Genomic DNA, 25,155 nt, shown 5'->3' on the forward strand with positions numbered 1-25,155 from the left:
ATTAATCAATCTTAACTTATTAACAAATCGATAACATTTCCCCCCTTTGAAAGTGCTGAAAATCATTCTTTCAGTACTTTCACATTATTTACGTATCATTTGTTTCAACATATCTCGGTGATGGATCATGTCTTGATAAAATAGTTGGTACTTCTCTCATAATCATACCAGTGACTGCAATTCTATTGGTAAACTGTTTCTTCAAACATGCATATACTAGCATGCTCATCAAAAACACAACTAGTAACAGAAACAAAGTCTTAATTATAGATTGTATCCAAGAGCTCAAATTCCATCCCAGTTTGTTAAAAATTTTCCCAAGCCAATCTTCTGACATATCCTGTTGAATTGTTTCAGTTTCTTTTTCAATTTTTCCTAATAGGTCTAGATCATGTTCCACACCCTGAGTGACATTTGGAATGTGGATACAACAGTGGTCCAGTTTATCCTTGAGATATCCACACACTCCGTGTTCTTTAAGTAGGAGCATATCTAGTGCCATTCTATTTGTAAAGTCATTCTGGAGGTCGCCTGTAATTATATATTCAATTCCTTAAACCCCTTTTTGTTAACATTTGCTAATTTTTCCACTTGACCAGTTAACTGATAGAGCCATGCTCTGTTTCTATATGAAGCTATAGGATTTAAAAGTGATTCAAGTGCCCCACCAGTTTTCACTCCTGTAAATGGTTCATTCCAAATATCATCATTTATCTCAGATCTCTTTATCCGTTTCAATTCTAAATTCTCTAAGGATACTTTAAACGGTGATTTCTTCCAAATTGGACACAATGTTGGCATGCCTGAAGTGATTTGTTTCACCTTACCATCTAATGGTAAGTGAGTTGTCCAGGTTCCAGCACTTAATGCCCAAACTAAATGTCCTGGACTTCAAATAGTAGTTTTACTACAACTAAACAAAGTTCCTTTTCTAACTGTAAAAGTGCTGGTTAAATTGAGAGTGTTCTTAAGACCTCGACAAAAACAACCATATTTCAAAACAGTGGCCTACGGAGGAATTCTTTGGATTACTAAGTCTGCGTTACTGCAATCATACACTTTTTCACATTTCCACCATGGCACTACTTTATTTTCCTTCTCTCCCGATGAAGTTGACCTATCATTGACCCAGGGTAATACTGAAAAAACTTTTCCATCCCAGGTAAAACACCAAGAAGTTCTTGCCATATACTGAAAATGGGAAAATATGGACATAGACCATATAGAGTCCCATTGTTCTACTAATTGGGTACCTTGGCCAGTTTTGTTACACTTCCATTTCATGATACTTCTGCTCACATTGGTTTTAAGTTGTTCATCATAAGAACACCATCCTAACTGGGGATTTGGACCCCCAGGAAGAACTCAAGCTATGGCACTAGGTCGGGATCCTGTTATAAAATCATAATTCAATAGTTTGTTTGGGTTGGTTTTTTTTTGGTTTTTTTTTTGTTTTTTTTTACAATCTGTTTCTTTACCTGGTGACTTCCACTGTTTTCTAATAACCTTTACTTGTTCATACCATTGAGTTACTGGCCTTTGTTCACAATAGGTCGTCTCATTTTTATATTCCAGATTGGTCAGATTCATGGTTAAAATTCCTCATGGAATAGATTCACCTACTGCCCTCGGTATTGGCAAACAAGCAGCGATCTGCGTGCCATTTTGTAAATTGGCAAATTCTTTAATCAATCCTACCATCAAATTTTCCTCAGCCATTTGTTTGGGAATGTCAATTACTTGTTCTGTTTCTATTTGTCTTTTGTTCCTGTCCACCAAGTCAGCCCATGATCCCACCAACACTACCGACCAAAATAAAATCCAATATAAAAATTAGACATCTTTCAGTGTCAATTTTAAAGTCTCTGGGTCACGATTGACAATCTTCCACGGAGTAGATGCTTTCTTCACTTGAGTATAATGTATCCAAGCGTCTGATTCTGCTATCTTGATAGCTGTAAAAGTGGTTAACAGTATCTGGAAGAGGTCCTCTCCAGTGCTCCTGCAAAGGTTCGGAGGTCCAGGTCTTCACATAGACATAGTCTCCTGGTTGGAAATCACGCACTGAATTTTCCTGGAATAAAGGTCTATTCCAAATTACTGCACTCCAAATTGCAGCCAAAGTTTTCCTTAGAAAAAGCAAATAGTTATACGCATCTTGTTTTCCTTTTACATGTATGTTTAGATTTGGTTCTAGAGACTCATATGTTTTTCCATATAATAATTCATAAGGACTGACTGAGGTTCCACTCTTTGGCTGTACCCTGATTCATAATAATGCCAATGGAAGCGCCCGAGGCCACTTTAGACTGGTTTCTTGACAAATTTTACTTATTTGTCGTTTCAAAGTTTGATTCATCCTTTCCACTCTCCCACTAGATTGTGGCCTCCAAGACGCATGTAAATCCCAATTAATACCCAATACTTTGCTAACACTTTGGACTACTTCAGCAACAAAGCGTGGACCTCTGTCAGAGGAAATTCCAATAGGAACTCCAAATCTTGGAATTATTTCTTGTAATAACCACTTTACAACCTCTTTTGCTTGGGTGGTGCGACAGGGAAGGGTTTCTGGCCATCCTGTAAAAGTATCAACCCCTACCAAGATGTACCGGTACCCATTGTATCTAGGCAACTCTGAAAAATCTACTTGCCAGTAATCTCCAGGTTCTGTACCAGACTTCAGCCTACCCATTTGAACCTTCTTCTTAATCGTTGGATTATTTTTCAAACATACCTCACATTTTGCAGTTACTATGCAGTTACTATTCCCAACATTTTAACTGGTATTACTTGCTTTCGTAAAGATGTTACTAAGGCTTCTGCCCCCCAGTGACATTCTTGATGTCTCGTTTGAATTACCTCTCTCATCACAAGAGGTGGAATTACTACTTGTCCATTAGGAGTTATCCACCATCCAGCTAAGTTTTTCTTAGCATTTAATAACTGACCCAATTTGTCATCTTCCTCTGAATATCTCGGTTTTTCCCTAGGAAGGGTTACTGCTTTAGAAGGAATTACTGCCATTTGCAATGCTTCTTTCTTTGCTACCTTTTTTTGCTGTTCTATCAGCTAAATTATTCCCAGCTATCATTTTTGTATTCCCAATCTGGTGTGCCTTACAGTGCATGATTGCTACTTGATCTGGCTTTTGAACTGCTTGCAATAATCGTACAATTTCTGTTTGATGCTTAATGTTTGATCCTTGAGAGGACAATAACCCCCTCTCTTTCCACAAAGCTCCATGGACATGCACTACCCCAAAGGCATATTTTGAATCAGTCCAGATATTTACTCTCTTGTCTTTGCTTACCTCTAAGGCTCGAATTAAAGCGATGAGTTCTGCCTTTTGGGCTGATGTGGTACTCGCCAGTGCTCCTGCTTCTATAACTGTAGCCTCTGTTGTTACCGCGTATCCGGCGTATCGGACTCCTTGTTCCATAAAGCTGCTTCCATCAGTATACAATTCCCAGTCTGGTCGCTCCAATGGCACATCCTTCAGATCTTCACGACTGGAATAAACATACTCGATGGTAGCCAAGCAATCATGTTCCAGTCGTCCTTCTTCCTGTACGGAACTTAAAAACACTGCAGGATTTACCAGGTTAGCTGTCTTTAGAATCACATCATCCTGTTCAGTCAATACCACCTGGTATTTCATCATTCGGCTGGGGGACAGCCAATGTCCCCCCTTCTGTTCTAGGACAGTTATCACCATGTGTGGAACATAGACTGTTATTGTTCTTCCCAAAGTCAATTTCCGAGCTTCTTGTATGAGCATCACTGTTGCGGCCACTGCTCGAAGGCAGTTTGGCCACCCTTTACTCACTGTGTCCAGTTGTTTAGAGAAATATCCGACTGGTCGTTTCCAGCTTCCTGTCCTCTGGGTTAACACGCCCAGTGCAAGGTGTTGTCTTTCATGTACAAACAGCTGGAAATCTTTGGTTAGATCCGGCAGTCCCAAGGCAGGTGCAGACATTAGGGCACGTTTCAACTCTACAAAAGCCTTTTGTCGTTGTGGGCCCCATACAAAGGGAGAGTTCTTTTGGGCCTCGCACAGCGGTTTAGCTATTAGCCCATAGTTCATGATCCAAAGGCGACACCACCCAGTCATGCCCAAAAATGCTCTGAGTTCATGAATATTTCTCGGCTCAGGTACACCACAAATAGCTTCTTTGCGATTTTTTCCTCATTGTCGTTGTCCTTTTGAAATCTCAAAGCCGAGATATATCACAGTCTGGCAGGCTATTTGGGCTTTCTTCCTGGATACCTTATACCCATTTAGTCCCAGGAAATTCAAAAGGTCAATAGTCACCTGTATACAAATAAATCTTTCTTCTGTAGCAATCAATAGATCATCCACATATTGTAAAAGTAAATGCCCAGGTCTTGATTTATCCTGTTTCCAGATTTCAAATTCCTTTGCTAAATGATTGCCAAAAATAGTTGGACTGTTTTTAAATCCTTGGGGTAATCTAGTCCATGTCAACTGCATCTTTCGCCCAGTTTGAGGATTTTCCCATTCAAAAGCAAACAGTTTTCTGCTTTCCTTTTCCAAAGGTATACAAAAGAAAGCATCTTTTAAATCAAGCACTATAAACCACTGATCATTCTCCCTCAATGCTGTTAACAGTGTATAAGGGTTTGCTACTACAGGATAAATATCCTTAACTATTTGATTTACTGCTCTCAAGTCTTGTACCAGTCTCTATTCACCCGAGGGTTTTCTGACTGGTAAAATAGGAGTATTATACTCAGATTCACATTCTTCCAAAATTTTATACTCCAAAAATTTATCAGTCAATTTCTTCAATTCCTGTCTCACTTCTGGTTTGATTGGATATTGTTTAATTCTCACGGTTCCTGCGCCTTCCTTCAAATCTATTTTAACAGGTTTTGCTAGTTTCAATTTACCAGGAATATTTGTTTCCATACAGTAGGGATCACTGCCAAATCCACCTTCCGGTGGAATTTCTTGTTCCTTTACCTTTTCTTGTATCATCAGGATTTCTCCCGTTTTTGACTCGGGTATTTTCAAGAAAAGTTCTCCTTCGTCAAAAACAATCTGTGCATTTAATTTGGATAACAAATCTCTTCCTAAGAAGGGTATCGGACATTCTGGTACATACAAAAATTCAGGTGTAATTATCTTATTTCCAAATTTCAAATCCAGGGGTTGCAGGAATGGCCTGGTTTTGTTCCAGTTTTTCCTTTACAGGTATTTAATAAAAAAAATGTCGCTCCTGTATCCACTCCCAACCTCACAATTTAAACAACATTTTTTTCCACTTTCTTATTATCACAAGTTATAGCCATTACCAAATTATCTCTAATAATTAGCTTACATTCATCCTGCCAATCCTTTCTTTGTCTTAAAAAAAAGAAATCCACATCTGGCATTTTATTCCATTTCCCTTCTCTTTTACAATACAGCATTAACTGCAAAATAGTGTTATAATTCAGTGTCCCATTCGTGGGCCACTTTTCCTGATCATCCAATATATACAAAGGCCACCAATTATTACAGTACTCAAATTATTACAATACTCAATCATCTGGCTCTTTTGCAGATCATCCTGTAAATTTCCCCAATGTGCCAATAAACATCCCAACAAAGAATTTTTCGGGATTTTGTCATTTACAGCAAGATTGCCCATGCTTTGACTTTTAAACAACCGAGTTAACTTAGCTGCCATGGTGTAATTACTCACAGTACAATACACAATTATTCAACTCTGTCACTCCGGTCCGCGGATCCACACTCCACACTCGCTTTCGTTCTCAATTACACGTCTCACCCTTACAGCCACACTCACACTTTCCCACAGTTACTTTAAACAAACCTATAACACAATATTATACCTCTTCATTTTCTTCTTAATACACAAACTCACAAAACAACAAAAAAAACCCCAAAAACCTCTTCTAACTTCTTGTTAGAGGCACTACCTTAGAGAACACTATAGCATATAGTTTCTCTTGTCTACACTTTTGTCCAACCCTGCAACAGCTTTCGCTTATGTCTTACGGGCAGAGTCCTAGTCCTACCCTGCGCAGCTCTTTCACCGCCTCTGACAGGCAGACTTACTCAGTGGGACTCCAACCCACTGGTGGGACTCCATCCCACTCCTTCCCATACACTTATTATAGTGGGACTCCTACTCACTTCCTCTAGTGCACTTACTTACTTTAGTGGGACTCCAACCCACTTACTACAATTAAAAAAAGAAGTGTCTTACCAAAAATCCAGGGAACGTCGCCAAGAGCCTTACGGATCGGGGATCGATGGGTATCCCCGAGAAATCCTCGGTGCCGGCTGGAACCGATCAGGTCCCCGACTCCTCCGGTCTCCTTCAGCGAGGTCCCATCTGGGGTGCCAAAACTGTTACCGAAATCTCGGAATGAAGAACTTATCGACACCAATGTGATGTAGATAAGCAGACACTTCTTTATTGATGGCCGGGTGCGTGAGCGAGTCCTCTCACGATCAACGCACGCCAGGTCTCAAAATCAGATTCCATATATAGAACTTATTCATACATGTTCATTAAATATTCATGCATAACCATGATATTTCCCATAAATCATTAACATATTCTCCTCCTATATCCGATTCTGCGCAGTAGAGCTTAGAAAGGTCTAGAAATGGGTCTGGGGTACGATCTGGGTAGGTGGTATATGAGTTGGTGGTCGCGATCTCCCCCTGCCGGAATCACCTTTTACTAAAGTTCACGGTTTCTTGGCAGGTAACTACAAGCTGTTCCAGTCGACTCTCCCCGGTTTCCATTAATCTCATATTCTGACATTTCAAGACGCCTCTACATACAGAAGACTGGTCAAACACAAAGAAACCTTTCAAACCCTAAAGTTATCACCTGAGTTTTAACACTGGTTCTAGCCCCTTCTTCTAGCCTTGGTACAAGACGTACAGAAGATCTCATAGCAGCTTTTACTGTACAACTATAAGTTTCATTAAAAACATTTCTTATCCTTCTATTTTTCTATTTTATAAAATGATTTTATAAAATCAATTAATCAATCAAATAAAGTCAATGAATCTTAACTTATTAACAAATTGATGACAAGAGCACTACCACACAATGGCACATTCCTGTGGTCTCCCACCTTCTCACTCAGGGAGAGAGCTCTCAACACTGCAAAGGACAGATAAGACAGCCCTGCCCCTCTACACCACCCCGGACTTGCAGGGAGCGCCCCCAAAACATGGGCAAAGGGAGCTCCACAGAATTCTCCCCTAGGAAGCTGAGGGCTGGGACACAAACAAGGCCCTGGCCCAGCACTGGTCGTGTCACGGCGATGTCACAGGGGGCCAACTGCCTATGCTGGTCAACCGTGCAGAGTGGATCGTGATACGGTTGGGCCCACACGGCTATAAAGAGGGCTGCACCAGACCAAAATGGCAGAGGAGCAGATGGGCAAGCAAACACTGAGAGGCTCCACAACACCAAGCGTATCAATAGCCAGTCGTGACCACAGAGACAGCCACAAGATGCCCACAGAGGTGGGCAATGCAACTGTTGTGCCACCCACCTTATCTCTACCCCATCCAGGTACCACAGAAAGATCAAAGGTGCCCACAGCCATAGATAACAGGAGCATCAGAAGACCCACTTACCTGCACCCCATCACCATCCAGCAGCCAGCAAGAAGGTGCCCACAGCAGTGGGCAAAAAAATGGCTACAGCACCCACCCTGCCCGTATGCCACCCAGCTCCCACGGGCAGCTCAAAGGTGCCCACAGCCTGCGACAAAGGGACCTCTGCAGCAAAAAACAACACCTCTCGAGCATGCCAGGGTCCCCCAGGAAAAGGGAAGCAACACGCAGCCGAGGAAGAGTGGATCCCAGTAACACACACGCTACCTGTACTGTGTCTTCATTCCACAGTCCACAAGAAGGTGCCCACAACTGTGGGCAAAAAGACTGCTACAGCACCCACCCTGCCCATACGCCACCCAGCTCCCACGGGCAGCTCAAAGGTGCCCACAGCCTGCGACAAAGGGACCTCTGCAGCAACAACCACCACCTCTCTACCATGCCAGGGTCCCCCAGGAAAAGGGAAGCAACACGCAGCCGTGGAAGAGTGGATCCCAGTAACACACACGCTACCTGTAGTGTGTCTTCATTCCACAGTCCACAAGAAGGTGCCCACAACTGTGGGCAAAAAGACGGCTACAGCACCCACCGTGCCCGTACGCCACCCAGCTCCCACGGGCAGCTCAAAGGTGCCTGCACACATGGACAACGGGAGCACCGCAGGGCCTGCCGTACCTGTACCCCGACATCCTACAGACAGCCAGAAGGTGCCTTCGTACATGGACAAGGGCAGAGCTAGAGCACCCACCCTGCCTATACGCCACCCAGCTCCCACGGGCAGCTCAAAGGTGCCCACAGCCTGCGACAAAGGGACCTCTGCAGCAACAACCACCACCTCTCTACCATGCCAGGGTCCCTCAGGAAAAGGGAAGCAACATGCAGCCGTGGAAGAGTGGATCCCAGTAACACACGCGCTACCTGCAGTGTGTCTTCATTCCTCAGTTCAGAAGAAGGTGCCCACAGCCATGGGCAAAGAGGGCGCCGCACCATCTACCTGATCTACACCCCATCCAGTTCCCACAGGCAGCTCAAAGGTGCCTGCAGGATTGGGCAACGGAGCTTTGCGGCAACCACCACCTCTCTACCATGTCATGGTCCCACAAGCAGCTGGAAGGAACACGATACCATGGACAAGGGGACCTCTGCAACAGCCACTGTAGCTGTACCCTCTCACCATCCAACAGACAGCAGGAAGTACACACAAGAGTATCTGGAGTTCCAGATGAAATTAAATCATTCTTCTCTTATTCCTTCCAAGTATTTTCAGATCCTTCTCTTTACGCTGAACAGAGGCATTCGTTCTCAGTGTTCAGCACTACCTCATACACAAGCTGGCCTTATTCCAACTTCGATACTTTTTTTAAGGTAATTGGACAGTAAAGTACAAAGGTTTGCTCTTTAGAGGCAGGTGCCAAGAAACACCATTATCTTCACGGAATCCTGACAGAATTCTGTTCCAGATACCGCTTTAATATTTTTCCTGAAAACCAAGGTTGCCTGAGGAGACAGTCCAGGCTGTGGGACCTATGGCAATTTGGAAGGCCAGTAACACAGAGAGAATGATTTGTCCATTTCTGTACCTCACAAGCACTAGGAATTCACGAATTCCCTATTTAGGGAATTAAGTTGTAAATGAAGGATTAGACTGAAATAATTCAGGACATTTCCTTCAAAGACCAAAGTATCCCTTTAATAAACTGCTACTGGCTTATATTATCCGACACAAATACATCTGGAGCTAGGCTCATTTTCCTCCGGTCCTGTCACAGGCACATGTCGCTTGTCCTAAGAGAGGTCTCAGGACTAGTTTTTGAAAGGCAATCGGACACCTGAGGTTAGCTTTGTCCCAAAGAGTCGCTCCCTAAGGGAACACACCGGAGAGACACCATAGTGGAACGACCTACTGCTGGCTGATATCAGTAAAGCTTCCAACTTGCCAGCCAGTGAGAGGGCTGGAGGGGCATGGGAAACTGGGAGGGGACACGGCCAGGACGCTGGCCCAGACTAGCCAAAGGGGTATTCCATACCGTATGACGTCACGCTGAGTATATAAACTCTGGGGGAAGGAGGAGGAAGGGGGGCACATTTGGCATTATGGCGTTTGTCTTCCCGAGTAACCGTTACGTGTGATGGAGCCCTGCTGCCCTGGGGATGGCTGAGCCCCTGCCTGCCCATGGGAAGCGGTGAATGAATTCCTTGTTTTGCTTTGCTTGTGTGTGCGGCTTTTGCTTTACCTATCAAACTGTTCTTGCCTCAACCTTTGAGTTTTACATTCCTTTCCGATTCTCCTCCCCATCCCTCTGGGTGAGGGGGAGTGAGCAAGCGGCTGCGTGGTACCTGGTTGCTGGCCGGGGTTAAACCTCGACACACCCCCAAGTTCATGTACCAAGCAGGACGCCCCGTGATATGGAACCTCCCTTTGGCTAGTTTGGGCCAGCTGTCCTGGCCGTGTCCCCTCCCAACGTTTTCTGCCCCTCCAGCCCTCTGGCTGGCAAGGCTTGAGAAACTGAAAAGTCCTTGACTTAGTATAAACATCACCCAGCAACAACTAAAAACATCAGTGCGCTATCAACATTGTTCTCATGCCAGAGCCACAACACAGCACTGCATTAGTTACTAAGAAGTTACTAAGAACTTTTGCACATTGGAAGTACTCAACAGGGGAAAAAAAAGTTTGCAGCACTTTGGCAAAGATTCCTAAATACGTTGTAAAACGCAGGATTTTGCACAGAAATAAGCCAGGTCTAAGCTCCTGCCCAAATCTTGCCGAAGTGCCTGGGGCGTCTTTTACAGCCAGAAGCTTTCACCATTCTCTCAAATCTTGAAAGAAAGCAAGCATCCTGATCGGCACAGGACCCAGCTGCAGATTCAGTGCTTGAAAGAAAACTGCCAACCACCTGCAGCAGCTTATACTTGCTTAGGGAAAAAAAATCTCCCACTACCACCGGCATTGCTTCACCTTAGCTCGTGACCTACCACAGCAGTGCATGATAAGATGTCAGGCAACAGAGCTGCACCTATGAATTCATGCCATCCAGCACAGCATTTTAATTGTGCCACTGACTAATCAAGCTGGTCTTAACTGGTCTGTGGTTCCATTTCACCATCTACATTTCAAGGTCACTTTTGGACTCTTGCCACAGCACCGAAATAGATGTTATTTCTCTTGCAAAAACAGAAAGAAAGTGTCCAAATGAGAACATTCAGAGGCACAGCAAGTCAAAAATACTGGACCAGGGGCTGCTTTCCTCCACCCATCAACACAGAGCTCTTGTAGTCATCATAGAACCAATGTCAAATTCTAGGCTTATAGGACAGACTTTCTGACAGCCAATTTCAAAAGCCTACAGTTAAGCAAAGCTGGTCGTTTGTTGTTTGGGGTTTTTTTGTTGTTGTTTTTTTTAAGCTGCTTCACAACTCTGCCTCACACTGAATTTGTAAGATGCGCTGCCAGATGCAGAGATATCAGGAAGGAAGCAGAGAGAAAGAATCCCTCTCAAAAGGGCAAAGAGATGCTACAAGAGCTCCAGAAGAAGGTGACATCTGCAGAATCAGGTGGTCTGATTTCTTCCACCAAAATACAACCCCAGGTTTAGAAAAAAAACCAGTGACCTTGAACCACAAGAAGCACCATACCCAAGTTATTCTCCGTAACAGTATAAATCAATTTGCAAACTCTCAGCAGCAGCATGACTTCCTTTTCAGGTGAATACATTCACCTGCATGGTCACAAACTTGACTTTAATCTTTTCAACATCCACGAAGTCTGGTGTTGGAACAAACACGCCCAGCTCCTGATGATTCCTCTGCCGTACCAACTGAATGTTTTTCTTCAGTTGTTTCCAAGAACCATCTGCAGTATCAAACTCTTTCAACATCGCCTCAATATGGCTCTTCAACAGCTTCAGAATGCACTTATGCATGGCCTTCTCCAGGACAACACCTGCAACGGGAAAACACAAGTTGAGCTGTCTTCCTCCTCTAGAGCAGAGCCAGCACTAATATAAGCACTCCCAAGAGTGCAGAGCAAGACCTACTTGCTAAGGCTTATTTATTACAGAAGCAGAGTCTCCAGATGTTTGTTAACAAGAAAACAAGAGGCAGAACAGAATCTGTATTCCATTTTCATTTATGACAATGTGGTAAATAAAACAAAAAACCCCACAAGGGCAGACTACAGACTGTCACAACAGAAAAACCCCACAAAACCGAAAACAAAGCAGCAAGCCAGCAGCGGCTCCAGTTAACTTTTTCTTTTGTTGGCCAGAAGTCTCTGAGTTTTATTTTACTTTGAGCTTAGACTTTTAATTCCCAAACTTGAAGCATAACACAGTCAAAACCATAACTTTTGTCTGCTTTGGCATGAAAGCCTATCCTTTTTTGCATAGTTTCCCTCAGAAACTATAACTCACCCAAGGTCTCAGAAAACTTGGCTCAGCTTTAAGATCTTTATGATGCTGGACAGATTACAGGCATGAAACTATACACGAAAACCAAGCTGTGTTTATCCAGCTTCGGATTTCATCATGCAAGCTTATATACAGCTTTGTCATCAAGTTTGAAGTTCTTTGTTTGGCAATAGCGTGCACGTGGCACAGTAACCACTTAGTTCTTTTTTTTTTTATGCTTATTTTACTCACTTTTTCTTTAACAGTCATTCCCCATTTCCAAGGCATGGAACACATCAATAGAGAGAACTCTTTGGTAAATATTTTCTTTGAAAACCTTTACTTTATAAGTCAATTTCCTCTCCCACTCAGCCTCCCATTGACAACATAGCTTACATTAACAATTAGCTTATATTCATTATTTGTACCATAGTGAACCGCCACAAGCACAATAGAAACTAAGGACCCTTCAGCCCGGCCACAGCACAAACACCCCAGCGATGGGGCAGGAGCAGAGCCCAGACTAGGCAGATTTATTAGGGGAGCACAGGGACCGAGAGGAGAAAGAGGAGAGGCCGTGTCACTAGATCACGCATTTATACAGGCTAGCAGTGGACATTCCTGCTGCTAGTGGCACCTCAAAGTTTTGTTAAACCTCATGCCCTTTCCAGGTTCTTTGCTGTTCTCACGTGTTTCTCCTAGACCACAGTCTCTTTTTTTCCTCCCCCTGTCCTGCCCTTTTTGGGGGTGGCTTTTTAGAAATTGCAGGTTATTCCTAAGGCTTGGGATTCACACACACACACTCTCCTCCAAAAAATCATTACCTACTTTTGTTTTCTTGCTTTTGCTTTATGCTTTCCTTTATTTTACCCTTGTGTTCAACCATTTTTCCTTTTGTGCCTTCAGACTGCTCTTTTCCATACAAACATGCCCTTCACACACTCCTCACCTTACGGTGTCTTTGCTTCACATGTAGCTTTTATTCTGTACTTGTCTGGCAGGCAATTCCCACACATCCAGCTCTGTTGGGAGCTCCCATCTCCCCTGTCCCAATTCTGCTGGGGGTTTAGTAGCTTCTCTTGCTATTTTCCCCTTCCGAGATCCTGACGGAGGTGACAAAGCCATGTCTGCTTCATTCCCAGATGTTTCAAACACATCTGGGTGCTCTCTCACAGAGCCTGCAAAAACTACTGGAAGGTGGAAAGAGTGAATGTGAAGAGCAGCACTTGCCCTCTGATTTTGTCTATAGCCACCAGTAAAGGCATAACCAGTCTGACACATGGTCTTGATGGCCTGTCACACAGCATGTCCCACCAGGCCAGAGCCACCAAGTATACATAACAAGTGGCAACATTTCAAATGACTGATCTTGGTAGAGCCACACAATCACCACCGACGGCACTACCAAACCCAGCCAGGAAAGCAGAAGCATCACCCTCCTGCACAGTGACAGAAACTGCCTCTCCCTGCTATCAGTGCCACCCTCAGGGCTCAGACGGCAGAAATATTTTTCCACCAAGAAAAAATGCACAAAACTCACCCACTGGTATGTTAGCTAGCTGAATTTCTAGAGGGTACACACAGTTTCACTGATTGTTATTATTATTTTTTTATTTTTTGTTTTACAGTTCAGCTTGCTTACTTCATTTATACTGCCTGTTCAGTTTTTTTAAAAAGCGAACACACCAAATGCTTTGCTTGGAAGTGGAACATCGCTGCAGTTTGCCTTCTAACTGCCTGGTCTCATTTAAGTCAAAATTAAAGCAGTTGGTGCCACCAAGCATTGGATTAAAGAAAAGAACTCTCTATGCCCATGTTAACTCCCACAGGAAGTTCTGCACATGACTAGTTAGCACCAGCCATCCTTCGTCTCAATAAAGCGGGGTCATCACCACGTTTGGTCACAGGGGGCTCAAACTGTAAAGAATTCCACACAGACCCTCAGAGTCCTTGGTCCAAAAACGAGGGGGCACCTAGCTTGGGATGGGACATCGGAAAACTCAGTACGCTTTTCCGATCCTCTTTATAGGCTCCAGGCCGGGGCTGGTTCAGCTGCTGCCTGCAGCATCAGCACAGAGGGAGCTGCAGAAGCCGTCCCGCCCCAGAAGCCATGGGAACCGGACGCGGCAGGCAGGGAAAACTCCTCCACAGAGCCCCAGTCCCTGGTTGGGGCCAGGCTTGTTACCTGTAGGCAAGAAGTAGAAGCCTCAAGCCCCCTGCCCTCAACCCTCGCTTAGTGCTGCTCCCACAGCTTCCCATGCAGATGAGCGGCGCAGGAGGCATTATTTTACATTTGCAGTTCGTCATGGGCTCCAAAAGCAGTGCCTGGAAATCGCTCCAAAATGTACTTGATAACATTCCACAATTACTCTGAAAACTGAAATTTGAAGAGCACAGAGGAACAGAGCGGATAATTCACGTGACTGTGCTCAAAGCTCTGAACAGGGTCTAAGTACTTATTGCTGAAGGCTGTTCCTAATGGTTTCTGTGCCGTTAAGGCATTTGGGTAAATAAAAACAGGACAGGATATTTAGTAAAGCATCCTTCAGTGCTGTCCAGTGACTATGCTACAGCTAATAGGAAACAAATGAAATAAAGGACATAGCCTCTCTTTGGAATCACAGCCGTAACTGCCTTGGCTCCGTAAGGGCAGACCGAGAGAGACTGGCATTTTAATGCAGCATGTTTGCACAGAACTAGCAAATGAGGAGGTGACTAAGACTAAGATATGACAGTGTGTCTGAGGCGGTTGCTGGTTTTTTAAAACAAAACAAAAAAAAATCACAACGAAAAAAGCCCACCAAACCAAACAGAAAACCCCCACCCCAAAACAACACACCTTTTATTCTCCCTCATGAATTCTTGGAATAGGCATAGAGAACCATGGAGTTCTGTCCTCAAATTAGAAGTGGCAAATTCCAGCAAGCTGAAGCGGCCAACACCACAGCAAGATTGATAAATACTGGACTTTTTTCTCAATGGTCAATAAACACCCCTATGTATCCTAATTAATAGAAAACCTATATAAACACTTAGATTATTATTAAAGCCTAGAAGGACAGCATTTCTAGTAATCTGGGTCTTAGACCAATATTCAGTGTCAGAAGACACCTATAAGCATGCTTGGGATCAAAGCATCAGGCTGTTTATCTTTTCTACTGAACTGCTGTTACCGCTGCCTTTCAGAGAAAGGCTGTTTCTGGATACACTCCCCCAAATCAATTCCCAGCCAGCAGTTTTCACTGATTAAATACAAAAAATGTATAGGAGGGTCCCCCAGGCAAATCAGCATCTAAGTTCTGAACTGAGGACTGATTTGTTGCATTAACATCTCTGTATACTCTCCAAATCCAAACTGGCAACAAAAATTCTTGTTTACTTTAGCATACACAAAGTGTTCTCAGCTGTCCTCCCAGGTTGCTTAATACTCTCCAGCCAAAACAGCCACTCCTCCGGTTTTGCAGGGCTGGGGTTTTTTTGTTTGTTTGTTTTTCTAATTGAATGTCATTTGAGCTGAGCACCATGTAGTGTTCCTGAAGTGATACTTATCATTAGCCTCTAGCCTCAAAACGGGAACTGGAAATGCTTTGATAAATTAATTGTAAAGGCAAAAACGCTCGTTTCGTCATGACTTGTGGAAATGCATCTGTATCCTGTGCTGACCTGCTATTTTGTTTTGCTGCAAACCACACAAGTCTGCATCTAGAGAGGACAACGTATTAGTCATCACCAGTGTCCTTCCACAGCCTCTTTACAGCCCTCACTGCCCGAAATTGCAGGCGTGCTCTTGCCTTTCCTGGCTTCAGTTTACCCGTTACCCACTACTGTTGCTCCACTGAGATTACCCGTCAAACTCCAGCCCTAGATTCACATACAAGCCCTGTTTATCACCTACGATAGAAAAACCATCCATCCATAAAAGAAGGGCTCAGTACAAGACTGAACGAGCCTGGGAACCATCACAAAAAGGCACAGTCCTGCACAAGGAATGTTGCCTGGGAGGCTGAAAGCAGAAGGCTGCTTTAGAACACCACAGTGTGTGGTGTGTATGTGCAGAATACACGACTACGCTGCATTTGCTTTCTTACAGCTCTTCCTGATATCTTGCACATTTATAGACTGGCATGACTGGTACGGATCTATTTCAAGACACCTCATGTCAGGATGGCCAGGTGTCCAGCTCTTGGTGGACGTCTACAGTGACACATGCCCCAACCCTTGTGCAGACAAGGGCATCTCCTCCAAAGAAGCAAGGCTCGAAAGTAAGACCCCACACAACCTATCTGCCTTGATAACCTGCACAACCCTGAAAAGAGATGTAGGACTGAAATGGGCGATAGATAGGTGGTGGTGCCAGAGGCTGAACAACTAGGGAAGAAAGGTCTCCAGAGTAAACTTCCTTTCATTTTACCTGCCTAAAGCACATCAATGAATGACAGAACTATCTATGCTACGTTTGTTCTGCTTTGTGCAGCTGTGGGTTCATTAAAACGTCACAGCAGTGTGGCAAATACGTATCTTTTCTTAAAGAAGAGGTAATAAAGGAGCAGGGAGTAAGTCACAAAGCAAATCAAAGGGATGGCTGGGAAAGGGAGAACCAAATCCTCTGCTCGGCACTTTTAACCGCTGCTTCTTACTTGCCCCATCTGCCTGCTCCTATAGCGAAAGGAGCAGCGGTGAGGGACACACTGGTCAGCCTCAACTCAATATGAAGATACTAGGATGAACCACAGGGTAGGGGAATGGGACACCAAACCAGACGTACAAGCACCTAAAAAGTAACACTCCATCAGAAAACAGTCACCATTTTTTTTCCCCCAAGAGCCAACAGTGGCATACCATTCTAATTCCTTTAAGAGGATAATTGGATCAGTGAAGAAGAGGGAAGCAGGGGATGGGCTGTACCCTAACATTTTTTAAGACCCATAACCCTATTCCATGCAACTTCCCTATAAGCAAACAAGGGAAATACTGTCATGCTGTAATTACCATAAGGTGGGTGGCTTGAACGGGTGTATAAAATACTGCACTTGGAGCCCAATTCTCGACGACTGACTGTCAAACAAGACAAGTATTTGAACAGGGGTCAGCCCTGGGCTTTAGTCTGCTTAGTATCTTCATTCAAAATCTGGATGACAGAGCAGAGACTGTACATACAAAAGCTGCATGTGACATCACGGCAGGGGTGGGAAAAGGGCATCCCCAGTCCTTCGCAGTCCAGGTTTAGTTAATAAGTGGGAAACGGGCCTAAAGCTAACGTGACAAAATCTCATGAGAACAAAAGTAAAACATTGCCTCTCAGCAAGAGGAATACAAAAGCGAAAGTGCTGCTCAAAGCAGCCTCCTTGGAGCAGCCAGCAGAGTGACAAAGTGGGGAACGGGCTGCACCCCTGCACACTGCAGCTCTGCCCACCCGCAGACCCCAGCCCCTGCCACAGGGCACGGCCTGCCGGCCAGGGACCAGCACAGCCCCTCCAAGCCTCCTGCAACACCCAACGTTTAAGAATCCATTATAGATCAGACATACTGAAACAAAAAACAGACAGCATTGTTTAGGTGCCTTCCCACACAACCAGTCAATACCTTATGGCCAAATTATTTAAGCAGCCAGTCATTTCTTGGGCTGGGCCCAGGCTTGGGCATTGAGACCGAAGCTGTTCAGGTGTCCATCCTGCCTGGCGGAACAGCGACAGTCGGCTTGATTCCCTTCTGTTCACAGACAAGAGAAGACAATGCAGTATTACCATTAGATTGCAACACTACCAGAATCATTCCCGATGTGTATTGAAGTACAACAGTAAGTCATTAGACATAGCACGTAAAAAGTGTGGAGAGGAGAGGTTTATGTATAGCCAAGCACCACTTACTCCAATTTTAACTGACAAATCAACTGAAATTGATAAAAACCAAAATTTAACAGGTCTGCATTAACACACACAAAGTAAACGTAGGAAGATGCAAGTTTAGGCTTAAGGGTCAAATCAGTGGAGCCTTCCCTGGAGAGAGGGAGGCCCTTTCCTCTAACCAGCTCACCCCATTTGTCAGCCTACCAGGATTTAAAGATGCAACCAAAGTCAAGTTTTGCCAGAACAGCTGCTTGATTTCTAGTAGAAAAAGCCTATTCACTCAGCAGCTTTACTCCCGAAATGCATCCAGGAGTCCTTGTCGCAATTTCAGAAGGACTAGGCCAAGGGTCCTCAAACTTTTTAACCAGGGGGCCAGTGCGTGGATGAAGTGGCAGGCAGTCATCTGCGGCTGCTTGGTTTCCACCCCCAACCCCCGCCCTGGGGGGGGGGGGGGGTGGCGGCCCAAGGGGGTTCTGTAAATACGGGGAGCCGGATTGAGGACCCTGGGGGGCTGTATCCAGCCCACAGAGGACCCCTGGACTAGGCAAAGACTTGCCTTGCAAAAGTACCGAGTATAACAGGAGCTTGTCTGATCTGCCAGTGTAATAGATTTGTGTCCTATACACTCTTCAAGAGTTTGTGGCATTGAAAATGCTCTGAATTCAGCCGTCCCTTTTTCCCATGAATCTCACAGCAGGCATACAGTGATGGAAAGACTATGAGAGCATCCATCCAAGAAAAGCAGAATAGCATCTTACTGTGTCTCTCAGCTTCTGGAGTCACATGACTGGCAGCTTTATCCAAGCGTTGTTTAAATGGATTGTGCTCTACGTCCAGCTGCTGCTCTCCTGCTACGTCCATGGCATTGACACTCAAATCTGAAATCAGTGATGAGCAAGGAAAGCGGTCTATGAACACACATTTGTTACGGCCTGTGGCAAGCTGAGGAAGTGAAAAGACAGAATCTTTCAGCCAGCAGGGTAAGAATGTGCCAAACTGGGAGAGTGTGCACGGCTGGGGCCAAGTGACCTACAGGGAATAAAAAGCATGCTGCAGCATGCTAAATGGCCCTCCCAGGTACGGGATTTGGTTTGGTGTCCAAGAAGAACCATTTACAACTTCCAAGAAAGCGTTACCCTGAAAGGTAGACGCACTTAAGGCAAAAAGCCAAAACCAAACCCCTCAAAGCCCAGAACCATTCTCAGGAACACAGGAGTTAAGCCTAAAATTGGTTGAAAGCTGCCTCCTACCTCTTCCCCCGCCACCCTTCCCCCTTCAACATCAGCACATTTCCTTGTGATCTCTTTTCACAAAGAAGATTGAAGTCTGCGGTCTCAGCTTGGTATCAAAGCACCACTACGTGCTTGCTGGCTACATGCTCTCATAGAAGGCTGACAGCTTCTCCACACGAAACAGCTGAGGCTCCCAGTCTCTCTGGCCTTCCTACGCCCTTTTAAATGCGAGGAAGGTGTTGCTAGGTAGGGCCTGGCGGCCGGAAGATCTCACGCTGTATGGAAACATAGGGCCCCCCTCCAGGTAGCCAACAGCTTTTAGTTTATGATGTAAGCAGACGGAAGTGACATTGTAAACCTAGGCTATATAGTGTCGTGTCATTCAGCAATAAACGCCATTTGCCATCCACCACATTGGTGTCTGTGAGCCGATGGACCGTGCGGCCAGGGGTCGGCCGCCGTGCCGTTCCTGACCCAGGTCACCGTGTGCCTGTGAAGGCAACAAGTGGTGCCAAAACCCGGGAACAATCACCTGGAGTCGGGTGAACGGCGGCCGGAGCGGCAGGACCAGCCCAGCGGGGAGGACGCTCCCGGACCAACCAAGAGGATGGAAGCTCTTGCGAAGGTCGTATTACAGCTGCATAAGCAGTGGGGTACTGACTGTAAGCCTAAAGATTTTACTCTCGCAGTTGCGAGACTTTTGGAGCTCGGGGTCATTGACCAGCCAGTGGATATACTCCACCCAGATGCGTGGGACAAATGTTCCCGCGCTTTATGCGTTTAAACGATGTCTACTGGTAGCGGGGAAAATCTGAAAGCGTGGGGGAAAGTCGTCCAGGCTCTCCAAAAAGCTAGACACGAGCAGGAGACCTGGAAGGCTGCCAGGGATTGTCTGTTAACCACCCCGCGGGTGGGAATTGGGGCGGCTACGCGTACCTCACGCCCCCCGGCTGAGGAGGGTTCCGTCGACCCTCAAAGCCGACAGAAAGGTGACGCGCCCACTCAGCGTCCGAAAGACTCTAACATCTTCAGCTCGCCCACTGACTCCTCGGCGAACTCCTTTTGGGGCAAACTGGCTGCAGAGGCCAGTGGTGCTGAGGCGAAAGCCGAGGCCGAAAATACACGGATTGAACCAGCACCCTATATGCCCCAAGATGGCGCCGAGCAGCAAGGGGAAGGGCGGGGCGAGACCGCCCTGGCGGGAGCAGGGGGGCAGCGCTAGAGTTAATAAGCGCACACAGAGGGGAGGAGGAGAATGGGAAGGAAAAGAGTGATTGGCATGACCAAAAAAGGGAAAAGATCACGAGCGAGGGGCAGAAAGCCAATCAGAATGACCCTCCCCAAAACCGTCCTTATAAGGCAGGCGCCTCCCCAAGCGGGAGGCGGGGCGGGCAGAAAGGGAAAGAACCACCTGATTATGCAAGACAAGGGAGGGGCCGAAGCCCGACCACACACCACCAACACCCGGAAGTGAGCAGTCAGTCGGACTCCGACTCCGACTCTGCATGGGAGAATTGGCTTGCAAATACAAAGACCAAATTATCACCACTCACGGGAAAAGAAAGACATAAGGGGACAGAAATCACGCTCACTGATTGGAGAAAAATACAAATTGCATGTGCCGATTGGGCCCCACCAGACACACTAGCATTCCCGGTCCGAGCGACGGACGGGGGACACAGGGTTCATTCGCCCTTAAGCCCTAAGGATATACAAGCGATTGTTAAAGCAATCGCGGACAAAGGACTCAATTCTGCCATGGTCTCCACCCTCATAGATGGGGTTTTTGGGGGGGATGATTTGCTCCCATTCGATATAAAACAGACTTGTAGGTTGATTTTTGATGGGGCAGGGATGATATTCTGATTGCCGCACCATCAGGCAATCAGGTAGACCACCTGGTGACAATAATTTCAGAAACCCTCAAGACAAACGGGTTTGAAATCGCGAGTGCGAAAATTAAAAGAGGACTCTGTGTCAGTTTCTTGGGAATGGGAATCACAAGTCCTTATATAACACCTCCTCAAATAAAAATCCGTAGAACCGTTAAAACACTCCATGATATGCAACAGTTAGTGGGGTCTTTGCAATGGCTCCGCAATGTGGTCCTGATCCCTCCCGAAATCATGGCCCCCCTGTACGATCTTTTGAAAGGGAAACACCCATGGGAACAAAAAACCGACGATGACAGAGGCAATAAACTCTCTCGACTTTATCGAACAACAGGTGTCATCAAACACGCTCGCCAGGTGGAACCCAGCTATACCACTCGATCTGTATGTGCATTTCACGGAGGGGGGGGGAGTCGGAGCGCTGGCCCAAGGCCCTCCTGAAAAAGCTCAGCCAATACAATGGGTAGTTCTGGGGAAAACGTCACGTGCTTTCTCTCCAGGAGTCGAGTGCCTCGGTAACCTCATCATGAAAGGCAGAAAACTCGCCCTAAGGCATCTGGGCATTGAGCCAGCCAGAATATACCTGCCCTTTCACAAACAGCTCCCAGCACAATCAGTGGCAATGTCAGAATATCTAGCTATAGCCCTCGCCAGATTTGGGGGGGAAGTCTGGTATGCCACAAAGCCCCCCTGGACTCAAATGCTAGCTATTGTCGACGTCGACCTTCCGCGGAAAATCATGGACCGGCCCCAACAGGGACCAATGGTCTTCACAGACGCATCCTCAGCGACCTCAACCGCGGCAGCAGTATGGCAGTCGGGAGGAGAATGGCACTGTGTCAAAATGACCGATCGTGCGATCTCCGTCCAACAGCTGGAAGCAGCAGCTGTATTGCTGGCGTGCGGTCTGACCCAACAGAACATCTCAACATAGTAACTGATTCAATGTTTGTGGCCAAGCTTTGCTTAGCCATGTCAGGGCCTGGTGTGGCAACATCCACAATAGCTCTGATGCTAGAAGCAGCACTTTTTTCCCCGAAAGGGCACTATATCGGTTATCCATGTCAACAGCCATAACCCAATCAAAGGGTTCTTCCAAATCGGCAACGACAAAGCAGACGCCGCTGCAAAAGGGCTGTGGACACTGAAAGATGCCCGCCAATTACATGAGTCCCTCCACATTGGAGCTAAAGCGTTAGCAAAGAGATGTGGGATCTCGGCCACTGACGCGAAACATATAGTAGCTACATGTCCCCACTGCCAAAAAGCACCATTGTGGTCTAGCGGAGTCAACCCCAGAGGTCTTAAAGCCTCCGAGGTGTGGCAGACAGATTTTACGCTCTGCCAATTGCTAAAACCTCGAGCATGGCTAGCAGTAACTGTAGACACATATAGCAGGGTGATCGTAGCGACACAACACCTTAAGACCAACGCTAAGGCAACCATCCAACATTGGCTAACAGCCATGGCGTGGCTTGGCATCCCTAATCAGATCAAAACGGACAACGGTCCGAATTTTGTGTCTAAATCAGCCCAGGCATTCGCTCTGAAATGGGGTATTACTCTGATACACGGCATCCCATATAATAGTACAGGACAAGCCATAGTCGAACGAGCAAATCAAACTCTGAAATCTAAATTAGAGGTATTAGCAAAACCAGAAGGTTTTACCAACGCCATTCCCTCAAGGGACCAGACATGCTTATTAGCGACAGCCCTATTAGCTTTAAACCAGTTCCCATGGGGAGACAAGGTGAATAGCCCTGCCCAGAAGCACTGGGCCACTCGAGCGCTAGAAGAAGGTCCGTACGTTATGATCAGAAATGAGCTAGGAGAGTGGGAACAAGGGTGGAAATTAGTTCTGACAGGGCGAGGGTATGCTGCGGTCAGAAAAGATAACAGAATCAAATGGTGTCCACTTAAGTCTATCAAGCCAGACCTTCAGAATAAAACTAATGAAAACTGTGAGTTTTTATCTGCAGTACCGGATCATCGGACACCCCTGTAACCCGTATACCCTGGTGACAAGAGAAGACGACAAGTTGGCAAGCGGCCTGTCCGCATCTGAGGACTCTGCACCGGTGGAGTCCAGACAACGGCGATACAGCCCCTGCAGGGGGGTCCAGAACCAGCTAGAAAGGGTCAACATCATGTTTGTAGAGCACCAACAACTGCTTTAAAAGTGTACTTGATCAGTATTTCCCCCGATTCTCCCTGGCTCTCCCCAAATATCCCAAGCCACACTCCATTACCCCCAGTCGTTTCCCAAGTGCCAATTGCTCAGTGTGCCTTATCTTTGTATATGTTAGCCTGTTTAGTTAAGCATGGGGGGGGGGGGGGGCGGGAAATGTTGCTAGGTAGGGCCTGGCGGCCGGAAGATCTCACGCTGTATGGAAACATAGGGCCCCCCTCCAAGCAGCCAACAGCTTTTAGTTTATGATGTAAGCAGACGGAAGTGACATTGTAAACCTAGGCTATATAGTGTCGCGTCGTTCAGCAATAAACGCCATTTACCATCCACACATTGGTGTCTGTGAGCTGATGGACCGCGCGGCCAGGGGTCGGCCGCCGTGCCATTCCTGAACCAGGTCACCGCGTGCCTGTGAAGGCAACAGGAAGGCAAAGACCGGTAACATCTTGGGGGATCAGAAGGAAGTCAAGATTAACTACATTTAGAGCCCAACGCATTACCTGAAGGAATTACTACAACAGAACAAGAGGCAGGAACGATTGGTAGACAGGCAGGTAACATGCGCAGCAGCAGTACCCAGTCAGACTTGCAGGACTTGCAGTTACTTCATCCTGCAACTTTGTTTTGAATTATTAATGTTCATTCTGCTTTGAAAACTTCCGGAGAAAGGCTAACATGTGGCACTGGCATTACAGTCAGAATTCAGGTACCAAAATCACGGCAAAGCTGTGCCTTGCCAAGTGACTTCCAAAGCAGGCTCTCGAGCCTTTCAACAAGACAGTCAAGTCTGGAGTCCCAAGGGAACTCTGTGCCAGCTCTGTCAGTGCGACTGAGCTCTCTGACAAAGTACACCGCCATATAGAAACGTAAGTGGGTTTAAATCTCAGGCTCATTTACAATCTAGAAAAATGATACCACCCGACTGGACACGCTGGTTTAAGCGCCCAGCAGGCCTGGCTGCCTAACCACGAGGGACCACCAATTCCTCCCCGGCTGTTGCCCAAGCAGCAGCGCAGCACTCGGAAGCTGCAGGCACACGGAGCCCCGTGAGCCCTCAGCAAGTACAAAAGTTATCCCTCCACAGTCAGCAGTCCGACCCACAAGCACAAGGCATACATGGAAAAATAACATCTAGACTGGCCTTCAGTTTAGCTCCCCCTGATGCGTCAACGTACAATTCCAGATGAACGCAGGTACAAAGAAAAAACAAAGAGCCCCGTTCCGCTCAGAAGCGAATCCAAAGGCCTCTTCCCCTCGGCTGCTCTGGCCCAGGAGCTGACTGTCACGACACAGGAGCAGCGAGACACCTGAGCTGCTGCCTCCCAACCCTCCCCGCTACCTAAGCGCTTGGCATTTGCAATACTTTTTAGAGAAAGACAGCAGTCAGGGCGGGGGGGAGTGGGGGGGATTCCGCTGCCGGCTATCATTCCTTTCCCTTGCCCGCAGGGGCGGGAAGAGGCTCCTGAGCCACCGCCCTGCGACAGCGTGACCGCAGGCCCCAAGGCAGCCTCTGCGGCCCGCGGGGGCCGGCAGCCCCAGCCCGCTGCCACGGCCACGGCCACCGGCTGGGGGAAAGACAAAACCCCCGCAGACGGGGAGGAGGGTGGGGTGGGGCGCCCCACCGCCGCTCCTGGCCTCCTCGCTGAGGTAGCGGCGCAGCTCCGAGAAAAAAAAAAAGGCAGCACCCTGAGGAGCCCGCGGACCACCGTCACTGCCGGGGAGACGAGAACCGCCGGCAGCCCCGCCGGTCCTGGTCCTGGTCCCGCCCACCGCCAGGCCGCGAGCGCCGGCCCGCCATGGGCCCCCCGGCCGGCCGCTGCCCCACGGCGAGGCCCGGGCCCGCCCGCTCACCCAGCGCGCCGCCGCACGCCTTGACCCGAAAGTCTTCCAGGCTGCCGGGGAACCCCCGCACCGCCGCCGCCACTCCCCAGGGCGCCGCGTGGCCGGAAATGAACCCGCCTTCCGGGGCCGGGCCGGGGCCGCCGCTGGCC

General features: G+C 46.9%; 2 protein-coding genes across 5 annotated transcripts; one reads left to right on the forward strand and one right to left on the reverse strand.

Moving 5' to 3' along the window:
* Positions 1 to 1,680: 1,680 nt before the first annotated feature.
* Positions 1,681 to 25,119, reverse strand: LOC106112980 (uncharacterized). 4 transcript variants are annotated; one of them, XM_055802823.1, is made up of 4 exons: positions 25,016 to 25,119; positions 18,608 to 18,727; positions 17,587 to 17,712; positions 1,681 to 11,558 (listed from the first exon to the last, which is right to left on the reverse strand). In XM_055802823.1, exon 4 carries the CDS (start codon positions 4,112 to 4,114, stop codon positions 3,008 to 3,010), a length of 1,107 nt encoding a protein of 368 aa, XP_055658798.1. In that variant the 5' UTR covers positions 4,115 to 11,558; positions 17,587 to 17,712; positions 18,608 to 18,727; positions 25,016 to 25,119; the 3' UTR covers positions 1,681 to 3,007. The 4 variants fall into 4 exon arrangements, with proteins under 4 accessions (XP_055658798.1, XP_055658799.1, XP_055658797.1 ...); XM_055802824.1 differs by having other exon boundaries at positions 18,608 to 18,791; positions 25,016 to 25,107; XM_055802822.1 differs by lacking the exon at positions 25,016 to 25,119 and having other exon boundaries at positions 18,608 to 19,629.
* On the forward strand, positions 19,628 to 23,789 carry LOC129784356 (uncharacterized). Its single transcript, XM_055802826.1, has 3 exons — positions 19,628 to 19,706; positions 21,474 to 21,906; positions 22,943 to 23,789. The coding sequence occupies exons 2-3, from the start codon at positions 21,500 to 21,502 to the stop codon at positions 23,151 to 23,153; spliced, it is 618 nt and encodes a 205-aa protein (XP_055658801.1). The 5' UTR covers positions 19,628 to 19,706; positions 21,474 to 21,499; the 3' UTR covers positions 23,154 to 23,789.
* Positions 25,120 to 25,155: the final 36 nt, after the last annotated feature.

Source organism: Falco peregrinus, chromosome 4 (genome assembly GCF_023634155.1).
Source record: "Falco peregrinus isolate bFalPer1 chromosome 4, bFalPer1.pri, whole genome shotgun sequence".
Taxonomy (NCBI): domain Eukaryota; kingdom Metazoa; phylum Chordata; class Aves; order Falconiformes; family Falconidae; genus Falco; species Falco peregrinus.

Excerpts from the sequence above, each read along its gene's own strand:
- LOC106112980 (XM_055802823.1), bottom strand. The coding sequence starts at position 4,114 with ATGACTGGGTGGTGTCGCCTTTGGATCATGAACTATGGGCTAATAGCT.
- LOC129784356 (XM_055802826.1), top strand. The coding sequence starts at position 21,500 with ATGAAAGGCAGAAAACTCGCCCTAAGGCATCTGGGCATTGAGCCAGCC. Across the intron at positions 21,907-22,942 it reads CAACAGAACATCTCAACATA|TTTTTATCTGCAGTACCGGA; the intron begins GTAACTGATTCA and ends GAAAACTGTGAG.